General features: G+C 37.5%; 1 protein-coding gene across 6 annotated transcripts in view; it reads right to left on the bottom strand.

Annotated features, from left to right (window-relative positions):
- The window catches only part of USP15 (ubiquitin specific peptidase 15), a 146,910-nt gene extending 136,655 nt beyond the window's left edge, over positions 1 to 10,255 (bottom strand). For all 6 annotated transcript variants that reach the window (XR_002478460.2, XR_002478461.2, XM_012444917.2 and 3 more), the window contains exon 1: positions 10,117 to 10,255. Coding sequence is in view for 4 of the 6 variants with exons in the window: in XM_012444917.2 (XP_012300340.1) it covers positions 10,117 to 10,205 (89 nt within the window). In the remaining 2 variants the exon portion in view is untranslated. The remainder of the gene's footprint in view (positions 1 to 10,116) is intronic.
- Positions 10,256 to 12,056: the final 1,801 nt, after the last annotated feature.

Here is a 12,056-nt window from a genome sequence, read left to right as displayed (position 1 = left end):
GAGCTAAAACTATAAAACTTGAAAAAGACAACAGAAGAGTAAATCCTCATGACCTTGAGTTAAACCAAGCCTTCTTAGCCATGGTACCAAAAGCAGAAGTGACAAAGGAAAAAACAGACAAACTGAATTTCATTAAAATAAAAACTTCTATACTTCAACGGAAGAAAGTAAAAAGAAAATCCATAGAATGGGAGAAAAATTTGCAAATTAACTATTTGATAAGGGACCCGTATCTAGAGAACTTTTACAATGCAATAATAAAAAGACAAAATAACCAAATTTTTCAAATAGGCAAACAATCTGTACAGACATCCAAAAGACATACAGATGGCCAATAAGCAGATGAAAAGATATTCAACATCATCATTTATCAGGGAGATGCAAATCAAAACTACAATGAGATACCACTTCACATCACTAAGATGATTATAATAACAATAAAAAAAGACATAAGTACTGACAAAGAGGTGAAAAAACTGGAACCCTCATACACTGCTGGTGGCAATGTAAAATTATGGCCACTTAGAAAAAGTCTAGCAGTTCCTTAAGAAGTTAGGGACCTAGCAATTCCACTTACAGGTATATACACAAGCGAAATGAAAACGTGCAATGGATGTTCATAGCAGGATTATTCATAATAGGCAAAAATTGGAAATTCAAATGTCTATCAATTGATAAATGGATATATCAAATGTGTTATACCTATACAATGGAATATGGTCACACGCTTTGGTCAATGACAGACACATTATGTCTGGCCAGGTGCAGTGGCTCATGCCCATAATTTCAACACTTTGGGAGACAAAGGTGGGAGGACTGTTTGAGGCCAGGAGTTCAAGACCAGCCTGGACAACATAGCAAGACTCTCATTTCTACAAAAAAATAAAAAGAAAAAAATAGACACAGTGGTGCTTGCCTGTAGTCCTAGCTAACTGGGAGGATGAGGTGGTGGAATTGCTTGAGCCCAGGAGGTCAATGGTAACGTGAGCCAATATTGGGCCACTGCATTTCAGCCTGGGTGGCAGAGCCAGACCCTATCTCTAAAAACAAGAAAGATTGTAATATTGTATTTTTTACTGTATCTTTTCTATGTTTAGATATACATATACTTACCATTGTATTAGAATTGGCTAGAGTATGCACTACATAACATGTTGTACAGGTTTTTTTGCCTAGGGGCAACAGGCAATATATCCTAGGTGTGTAATAGGCAATAACATCTAGATTTGTGTAAGTACCCTCTTAAGATGTTCACACAACAACAAAATTGCCCAACCACACATTTCTCAGAAGTTATCCTTGTCATTAAATGACTCATGACTGTGTCATTCAGCAATAAAAATAAACAACATATTTATATATGCTATAACATGCATGAACCTAGAAAACACTTATGCTATGTAAAAGAAGCAAGATTTAAAAATTGCACATACTATATGATTCCATTTACATAAAATATCCAGAATAGGCAAATATATAAAGACAGAGAATAGATTAGTAGCTACCTAGAGCAGAGGAGTTTGGGGGAGAAATGGGAGGTGACTACTAACGAATATGAGGCTCCTTTATGGGATGATAAAAATATTCCAAAATTGATTATGGTCATGGCTGCACAACTCTGTGAGTATACTAAAACTCAGTGAATTGTCCACTTTAAGTAGGCAAACTGTATCGTATGTGAATTATATCAAGCTATCGTATCAATTATATAAAGCTGTTATATACATACACATATATATTAAAAGCAAAGAATGGAGGGGCCACAGATTTGGATGAGATTAAAGATGGTTTTAGAGACTGACTTAGAACTAGGTTTTGAAATGAAAGTCAATAATTAGTAAGAAGTATTTGAAACAACAGAAATGGTGTATAAAGCCTCCCAAAAGCAGAAAAAAGCCAAAAATTTGCAGGAAATGGGAGACACTATCTGTATCAAAACAGAGATATATTAGTTAGAAATGAGACTGCTGAGACTACAAGGCTGAACCAAGAAGACTCTAGAAAGAAAATTCTAGAGGCTCTTCACATTAATAACAAATGAAAACAGAGTTTAACAAGTATGACAAAGCTGACATTTCTCTATTTTAATACTTTCAAGTATTTGTCTTTCAAAAAGTTGCTTCCATAAGCTAGGTATGGCTCTATCACAATAGCAGGCAGTACAGCTAGAATTTAAAACACAAGCTTTAAGTTAGAACTCTTGCTCTACCACTGATGAAGTGTATGACCATATAAATTTAACTATCTCAGTTTCTGTACTGGTAAAATGAGAATGCTACCATGTATTTCATATATGTAACATATATGGGATATATATATTACATTATGTAAGGGACCTGTATCTAGAGGACTTTTACAATGCTCTTAACATAGTAAAAAGCTCTCGGCCAGACACGGTGGCTCGTACCTGTAATCCCAGCACTTTGGGAGGCCGAGGTGGGTAGATCACGAGGTCAAGAGATCGAGACTATCCTGGCCAACATGGTGAAACCCCATCTCCACTACAAATACAAAGATTAGCTGGGCACGGTGGTGCGTGCCTGCAGCCTGGGCTACTCAGGAGGCTGAGGCAAGAGAATCTCTTGAACTCAGGAGGCAGAGGTCGCAGTGAGCTGAGATTGCGCCACTGCACTCCAACCTGGCAACAGAGCGAGACTCTGTCTCAAAAATACAAAAAAACAAACAAGAAACCTTAACATAGTAAATGAGCAGTAAGTTTTTGTAAACCATAGCCACAACTATGTGGTACATATAACTACTTAGCTACATCTCTCCTGAGAATTAAAAAGTTCTTCAGCTTGAAATCTATTCAAATGTATTGAATACAAATTTTCCATCTTTATCAAAGGCAAATCTCTTGACTAAACTGTTAAACTTTATCAAGCTGTAAAAACATATAGGTAAATAATACAAATCAATCCAGATTACCAGTTCTCTTCTACCTGGAGCAAGGAACTTGCTGCTCTTTTCAGTTAAGTAACTTTGTCTCTAATATTCTCAAGTTTTGACTTAACTGACTCTAAACTTAGAATACTCTGGCATCAGAGCCACCCTTGAACTTGCTTGTGACATCTTTGACTTCTTTCACAAAGGAAGTCCTTTCTACTGGTACTTCTGCTAAATGATTTTCTCTTACAGTAGGGAATTACCAAACTAATATCCAGGTCTTCTCAAGACTAAAAGGAGAATGGAAGGGACAGTTACCATTCTTAGCTCTCCTTTCCTTGGAGGAAAAAAAAGGAGTCATTATTCTTCTTTTTGGAGCGCTATTAGGAAACCATGTAGAATCTTAGTGATGGAAGTAGTAAGGGCAGTCTAGACATAACCAAATGCAGGTTAATCCTACATGGGTTTGCTGCTTTACATTGTAATTGGAATTTATTTCCTTCTTTGTAAGGAGCCATTTATTCTCTCAAATAATTTTAATCTGTATCCAAAGCTGAAGCTACTTACTAGCTTACTTATGCTAGAATTCTTGAATAGTTAAGTTTGTGTAAACTGGGTGATAAAATTTAAAGGATCTACATTCTGTTGCTGAAAGGATAAATGAGAGAAAGAGTCTGGGGTAGTGACTTCAGAGGAATGAATATGAGACATAAGAGTGTGAATTACAGTGGTAGTGAGGAAATGAAAATAAAAGGAATAAGCCAGACTGACATTACTCAGGGAAGAAAAAAAGTAGTTAGTAAGTGTTGAAGAATTCTATACAACGACTAAGAAGAAAGAGAAATTTCCATAGTTTAATAAAATATTGTTTGAATTACATTTGAGTAGTGACAGCATAAAACCATTTTTAATACTAAGGATCTATTCTTAGTATTAGATAGTATCTAGTATTTTAAATCTTTATAAACCAGGTATTTAAACCAGCTCTGAAATCATCAAAGATAAAATGAAGTATAATAAGAGCATGCACTTTAAAGGCTGCATAAGTATAAAGCATTTAAAATAGTGGCTGCAACAGACTAAGCATTTAATAAATGTCCACTGGTAGTGAACTATGAGCAAGCCAATTAACTTCTCCCAGATTCCTCATCTATAAGCCATATAAAGACACATTTTGTTTCTTATTTTGAGGTTCAAATCTGATAAAGCACATAATCAACTTTTATCAATTGTTCTCTACCTTGTTCTCTAATAATCATGGCTTGTTAATGAAGTGATTTTCAGTGAAAAAAAGAAGAATCAATCTATATTCACATCAAAAAAATGGATAAATTCAACCAAGATAGCAAAATTGACTATTTTATTATAATTGTATCTTCCACTATCTTAATTTAAATGTTCTTTCACTTCAAAAATTCTTTAAAAGCGTTGTCTCTGGGAGAAAAAAAATCAGTTGGTAAACATGGAACATAATAATGCATTCATATTTGCATTTTCTGTGCTGAGTGGTTTATATAAACTTAAGTCCAAAAAGAGAGTCTTATGTATTTGTGGCTTACAGTAAACCAACACCACACTTCTAAAATATGGACCAAGTACTGAAACAAAATATCCTACAAGATCTTACTGTATGCTTGATGTGTTATTTCTGTAAAACTATAGGTGAAGGGAGTTATATCACCTCTAATAAGAGCTTATGACTATTGATAATTAAAATTCAAAAGCTCAATAGTAAATTACCTCAGATTTTTTTGTCTGAATGTTCCTGTGGATCAAAATGACATTTGCTCTGTACATGCAATTATTCACCTATCAATCTTTAAGCATGTTTTAATTTCCAGAAGCAAGGTGTTAAGATCCTACATGTTCCATCATACCTAAACTGAACAGTCACAAGAGACAAGTGTGGGATAAAATTGTAGAATTCTGCTACTAAATATAAAATAGACTTCCTTTAAAGAAAAAATAGGTTCTTTTCTTTTTAAAGTCAATCTATTTTTTAAAAAATGAATCTTTAAAATAAGATGCAGAGGCTAGGCACAGGGATTCATACCTGTAATCCCAGATACTAATACTTGGGAGAATGAAGTCAAAGGATCACTTGAGGTCAGGAGCTCCAAACCAGTATAGGCAACATAGCAAGATCACATCTCTTCTAAAATTTTTAAAACTTAGCTGGCTGTGGTGGCACACACCTGTAGTTCCAGCTATTTGAGAGGCTGAGGCAGGAAGACTGCTTGAGCCCAGAAGTTTCAAGCCATGAGCTACGACTATGCCACTACACTCCAGCCTGAGTGACACAGAGGGACTCTGTCTCTAAAAAAAAATTTTTTAAATAAAATAAGAGGCAATATGATACAGTGATTTAAGGGCAAGAAGTAAAGACCCAAACTACTTGGGTTCAAATCCCAGGTATACCACTATGTTAAAACCTTTTTGAGCCTATGATCCCTGTTTCGTCAAATGTGAATAACGCCGATTCCCAGAACTGTGTGATATGGAGATAAGTAAGTCAATATGCACTTATAACAGTATCTGGCACATAGTGTTTTTAAATGTATAGGTCATGGCCTGACAAACTAATTTTATATTGTTACACTTATGTATAAGCAAGATAGTTAACTGTCACAAAACCATTTTGCAAAAAGGTCATTTAATGCCTATATGTGCTAACAGAAAAACGGTACCATTTAGAAAAAATAAAGCCTGAATTTTACCAAACAGATAAATGAAATCATTGACTAGCTCTGGACCTTTCTGGCTTATTAGGGTACATTAACCCTGTACTCACTAACAACAGAAGTTATTTAAAAACTTACAAAAAAGGCTTAAATTAAGTTGCTTTCCTAGATTTTTAAGCATCTAAGATGTGAAAAATATGCCTTAAGGTCACTATCTCTGCCCTTTTTTTCACCAATTTGCCAAGACTAAAAAAGTTTTTCCTTTTGGTTTCATTTCCTATAAGTGATGTAGTATCTACACCCTGCTCTGGTCGTAAACACCCTGGCACAACTAAAATTAATTTTAAAAGTAATGGTAATATGAAAATTTATTTAAGCATACACTAAATATTTTGAAATTCATGTTTAGCAATAGTGTTCCTTCTCATTATTAAGGGATTTGTGAATATAGGGTTATTTTCTTTTAGTTTTGAAGTTGCATAAACATAAAGGATCAAATAAAATAAAGCCTCAAAGAGTTCTAAGTAAAAGCAGAAATGGAAAGAAAGCCCTAAAAACTGAAATGAATGTCTCTTGTCTAAAACCTCATTGATCAGATTCTTTGGCAATTATTAAAATGAAAATGTCATAGAGATTTTAAATAACTGTACACAAAAATTATTCTGTAAAGTTAACTTAAACCCACTACAGTTATTAGGGTTTATACAAAAATGGCATGCAATGTTTTGCTAAACTGCAAAAGTTAACCACACATTATCACTGAACATAATCACACAAAAATTACTGAAAATGATTGACAGATGAATAACATTTAATAAAAATGGAGAAAATGAAGGAGTGCTTTGGATGATCTGTGGTTATGCTTCATTTACTCATAATAGGTCTATTTCTTAAAAAATTTCCAGGCCAGGCACAGTGGCTCATACTTGTAATTCCAGCACTCTGGGAGAACAAGGAGGGTGGATTACTTGAGGCCAGGAGTTTAAGACCAGCCTGGGTATCATGGTGAAAACCCATCTCTACTAAAAATACAAAAATTAGCTGGGCATGGTAGCATGTGCCTGTAGGCCCAGCTACTTGGGAGGATGAGGCGGGAGAATCACTTGAACCCTAAAGGTGGTTGCAGTGAGCTGAGAACACGCCAGCCTGGGCAACACAGTGAGATTGTCTCAAAAAATTTTTTTCCAAAGACAGTATTCGATAGCCCATAATTTTATTTGCAACTTATTAACTACCGTTCCTTAAATAGGTTCCTAAAATACTTATATGTACCTTAAGCAAATTATCTTTTTGTCTCAGAAGAAACCACCATGTATCTGAAAATTGTTTTTAATTCATTCTACACTATACAATTCTGGTTAATTTATCTCTTTCCTATAATCCCTAAATTCTCAGTCTTGTTTATGGTTTTCTGATCTCTTGTTGGAACTGAAATACAGATCAACAAATATCATTTTGAGACACTGCTTGACTCCTTATACAAATCAGGTATTTTTGATTTGTATAAGAAGAAGTAATTTTGATTTACTTCTCAATATAAAGTCTAGAACCAAATATATAAGTTTCTCTTCATCTCACACTTGTATAACTCACTTTCATTTCCAGAAAATCACTTTTTAGTGGTTCACTGGTTACAAATAAACAGAAACCGTAGTACTCACAGAATCAAATAAATCTTTATACTTGCCTAGGTATGGAAGTTAGTTACCCAAGTGATCAGAAGACAGTCATTATCTGCAAAGTGCTCAAGAGCAAGTAAGTGAAATTTATTCACTGTGATGCATTTGACTATAACTTCAAACGTGTATTAAACTTACAAGAATAAACTTATGGTAAACCCACTATTTTTTCTCAATAGTCCAATCAGTCTATCCTAGACAGTTACATACCTATGCCGCGACAATATTCCATACAGCAAATTTCAAATAACCTAATTCAAAGATTAAAGTAAATTATTACATATCCCAACCACTTCTGTACTTATAAGTTCATGATCAAATTTATACTTATCAAATTGTTCTCTTTAAAACTCTAAACCAAATTTTTACAGGTTCCACTAGCTAATTTGCAAATAAACTGGCTCACGTATAAACCAAACTGGTTTCTGCAACTCCCAGTAACATCTTTCTCTTGCATTTTCTTTTCCTTTAAATAAGAGAAAATGTGAGGATAAACTTGCACATTCTGCTCATATCTAAATATGTGGTCCTCAGTTTACTTTTATTTAAAATGAAAGCACCTAAATGAATCAAATTTATGAACCTTTTGTATTTAGTTGTGGTTCATACTTGCAATCCTAGCACTTTGGGAGGCCGAGGTGGGAGGATCACTTGAAGCCAGGAGTTCAAGATCAGCATGGGCAATATAGTAAGACACTGTTTGTATCTATACAGCTACACACACACACACACAACGATTTACATTAATTTTGTCAAAAAGCAAAAACACACTTACTTAAATATACCAAACTTTATAAACACCCACAATGCACACACTGCACCTATCATCCTGTTGTATCAACACCACCAATTATTACTTCATATACAAAAACATGATATTAATAAGAAACAATGACACTTATATTTTAACTTACAGACCTATAGATTTCTATTTTAAGGAAATCCACTTTTTAAAATAAGGTGGTAATAGGTTGGGTGAATTTTTAAATGTTCTTTAACTTAAAATAGGGAACAGGGACTTATTTGTCATTACCACAAGCCAAGGTAAACATGGGTGTCCTAGGAAATGTCCAATTTCCCCACAGTAATAAACATCGTACTAACATTATAATAAAAACAATAACATTTTTTTTGGGGGGGATGGAGTCTCACGTCACCCAGGCTGGAGTGCAGTAGCATGATCTCTTCTCACTGCAACCTCTGCCTCCTAGGCTCAGGCAACCCTCCCACCTCAGCCTCCTGAGTAGATGGGACCACAGGCACGCCACCATGCCCAGCTAATTTTCTGTATTTTTGTAGAGAAGGGATTTCACCGTGGTGCCCAGGCTGGTATCGAAGTCCTGAGCTCAAGTGATCCTCCCTCCTTGGCCTCCCAAAGTGCTAGGATTACAGGCATTAGCCACCTTGCCAGGCCAACAATAACTATTATTAAGTCATTTGAAGATTCTATTTTTTGATATAATGAAACAAGTATATATTTACATCCTTGGGGATTTCTATCATATAAACACAGCATATAGCCCACCAAAAAAGAAAGAGACTAAGACTTAGATCAAGGTTAAATTAAGGTCCTAAGTCTGCCACCTATTAGCTTAACTGAAAATGATCCCGATATCACAGCCTTTCGTCAGGAGTAAAGAACAGAGATAAGGTTACTAAAATTTAGTATCTCATAAATATGAAATTCTTAAGATATTTAAACAAATCAAGATAAAATCCCTGTAACAAAATTACTGTCCATTTTACAGATAAAGATACTGAGGTGCAATGATTTAAATTAATTCTCCTCAAAGTCATATTGCAAGTTGAGTGGTGGAACTGTGACATAACTCAGATCTAAATCTTACTGCTCCTTCCACTACGTCATACTGAAGAATATGAAACAAATACTCCATAAATTATATACTGTTATGGTAACAGTGGGAAGTGAAAATATTTTTTATTATAATGAAGAGGCACATTATCCTTCCCAAAAAGTAAGGACTTTTAAATTATGTTACATATTCATATATTTAAGTTATTCTAGATGCCACTTGATATGGCTGACAAGTGTGAATATCTCCACATATATCCTTAAGTATTTTAAATGTAGAGCCTTTGGTATTTTACAAGTTTGAATATCAGCAGTCAGTTAAGCCTCAAGTGGACTTATCTACTTTTTGCAGGCCTGTGTTATTCTTTAAACAGAAGGGAAGGGCTGCACTTCCAACAGAAACGCTGCCGGCTTCTATCAAGCCACCACTAAAGCACAAGACCACGTGGTCTCTCAGAAGCCTAAGGTTCCCTACTCCTCTCCCTCCTTTGACAAGGAACTGGAAATTAGGGTTTCTCTTATGTGGAGCCCTGACATGCCACCTGTGTAATACAGACCACAAACATCCTGCGGTCTGCCTCCCGGAAGACTACAGGAATCAGAATAAAAGGGAACTTGGACGCCGACAATTCTAGGAAAGGAAATGAACGAACAGAGAAGTTAAGCCGGTGAGACCGTGATAAGCCGCAGCACCCGGACCTGTCAAAACAGCGTTTATAAGACTCAAACCGAACCACTATAACCTATCATTCGGGAAGGCCTGAGGTGGGAGCGGCACTACGGAAGGAAGGAGGACGAAGAGAACCGCACGAGTCAGAGTCGCCGCCGCCGCTCCCCGGATACCTTTCAGCTGCCCCGGCAAACCACGAACCCTGACCCTCATCTGGAGTCTTACCTTTGCCCCCACATTTCAGAACCAGCCAAAATCCTGCTGCCCAGGGCGGCCGCCGCCGGACCTGCCCGCACCTGTCACTAGCGAAAGACACCAGTTCGCGGCTCCCGCCCACTTCTCCACTATCCTCGGGAAACCGCGAACATCTCAACCCCTTTCTCTTACCAGGTGTCCCCTTTCCGGAGCGAGGTTTTGAGCAGCGTAGCGATGTCAGACCGCTGGGTGTCCAAATCCGCCGCTCCGCCTTCCGCCATCTTCTTCCACTAGCGGTAGGGGAGGTGGCAGAGACGGCGGCGGCACGCCCCAGAGCATTATGGGAATGGCGTCCCACGGCCCCTCCCAGTCGGCCAGTCGAAACCAAAAAGCACTGGAAGCGGGGGTGGTCCCTTGGACAAGAGGAGGTCCCGGGGGCGGGCTGGGTGCGCGGCCGTGGTCTACTGCCCCCCATCGGTCCCCGCCCGTCCAGCATCTTGCCTTGGCCTCCTCCGACCCGGGACCGCGAGGTTTTAACTCTCCTCGCCGCCGAAGGCTCCTGCGCTCTCTCGCTAGTGCGATGACACCGCCCCGTCCTCCCATCCTCAGCATTGCCTTCCCCTCCCTCTTTCCCACCGACGCCTTGAAAACCCTTATTTGCGCATTCACTCACGCTTGAGGGTGAGGTAGGGTGGGGCGGGGGGCGTGGGGACGACTAAGATATGGCAGAAAATTTAGCAGTTCCGTGACTGGGCTTTTCGTTACAAGTAGCAGAACCCAAGCTCGGTAAATATGGGCACCCACAGAAAACATTCCGAAACCGAACGCTTGGCCTTCATGCCCTTCCTGGGTTCCTTCCAGCGCTCTTACTCCCGTTGTAGGTGGGGACCCCTTTATAGGCTCTTTGTGGCTCCTCCCCAGTCACACCCAGAAGACTAAGCTGCAGTGAAAAACAAGTCCCAGTTTAGCGGTGAACACGGAGTAAAATATGGACAGTATTGAATAATGCCAGATACTAAAGGAAGAAAATGTGTGAGAAATCTTTTTCATGTAAGAGAGTAACATTTTCTTAACCTCGTCTTCCTAGGGTGCTGTACACCTGAAATGAAACTGGATCATACTGTCTTTAATTTGAAGTCAACGATTATGTTTCAAGTTAGACAGTTGAGTTGCTTAAAATCAAATGCCAAGGTCACACAGCAGGTGGAGAGGTAAGAGGAGAGGCTGGTTCAAGAACCCACGTGGTATACAATATAGCACACTCACTACCTCTTCTTATGAAAGCCTGAAGTAAAATGTAAACTCCTTAAGAGCTGGAACTGGGTTCATCTTTTGTTTTGTTTTAACCTCTATACACCTGGTGGATAGCGCAGTACTCCTCGACATGAATAAATCACCTAAATATTTGTTTAATAAATGAATTGTGGCAAAGTTTCTTAAGTATTCCCAAGCATGATGTCTAGGGGTTTGCTTTTAACATACCATATTGATGTCAAAAGTCTAAAAGATGGGCTAGAATCCCCGCATCATTTCTCTTGTTTCCCATTTTAAACCCTAACTCATTTGGTGAGAATGCAATAAAGATAGGTGTAGTTACGCTGCTAGGAAAAGCTGAATCCTTCCAAGTGAAAGTAGTGTATATTGGCATTATGATTTGTGTATCAGTATTATGATTATGATTGCTTATTTCTGGATAATAATACTGTTTTGCATTATCATGCCAACCTTGAATCGAGAGTTTTAAAACAGCTTTCAGTGACTGCTATCTGGTTTTTCTCCTGACAGGTTAAAAGATTAAGAGTTTCTCTAACCACAGCTACCCTCTAAAAGTCAGATTTTCCCCCTTTTTCCAATCACTCTCTGAAAGAGAACAAACTAATTTTCTGAAGGGAAGCTGCATAATATGGAAAACATGTTGGAGCCACATGGACATAAGTTGAAACCTCACTTCAACCTTTAGCTGCAAAGTTCTTCCCCTTTAATTAATCATAAAATTGAGTATAATAATATCTACCTTAAAGGATTTTTATGAAGATTAAATGAAACAATGTGTGTTTATTGCCTGGGACATAATAACCATACAGTAAATACTAGTATCATTTATTGATGACAGGGTGAATTGTACAGTATGT

The sequence above is a fragment of the Aotus nancymaae genome, unplaced genomic scaffold (assembly GCF_030222135.1).
Source record: "Aotus nancymaae isolate 86718 unplaced genomic scaffold, 86718_ANA_hifiasm-v0.15.2.pri h1tg000016l, whole genome shotgun sequence".
Taxonomy (NCBI): domain Eukaryota; kingdom Metazoa; phylum Chordata; class Mammalia; order Primates; family Aotidae; genus Aotus; species Aotus nancymaae.
The sequence above is the reverse complement of the archived record's forward strand: the minus strand, read 5'-3'. Positions and strand labels throughout refer to the sequence as shown.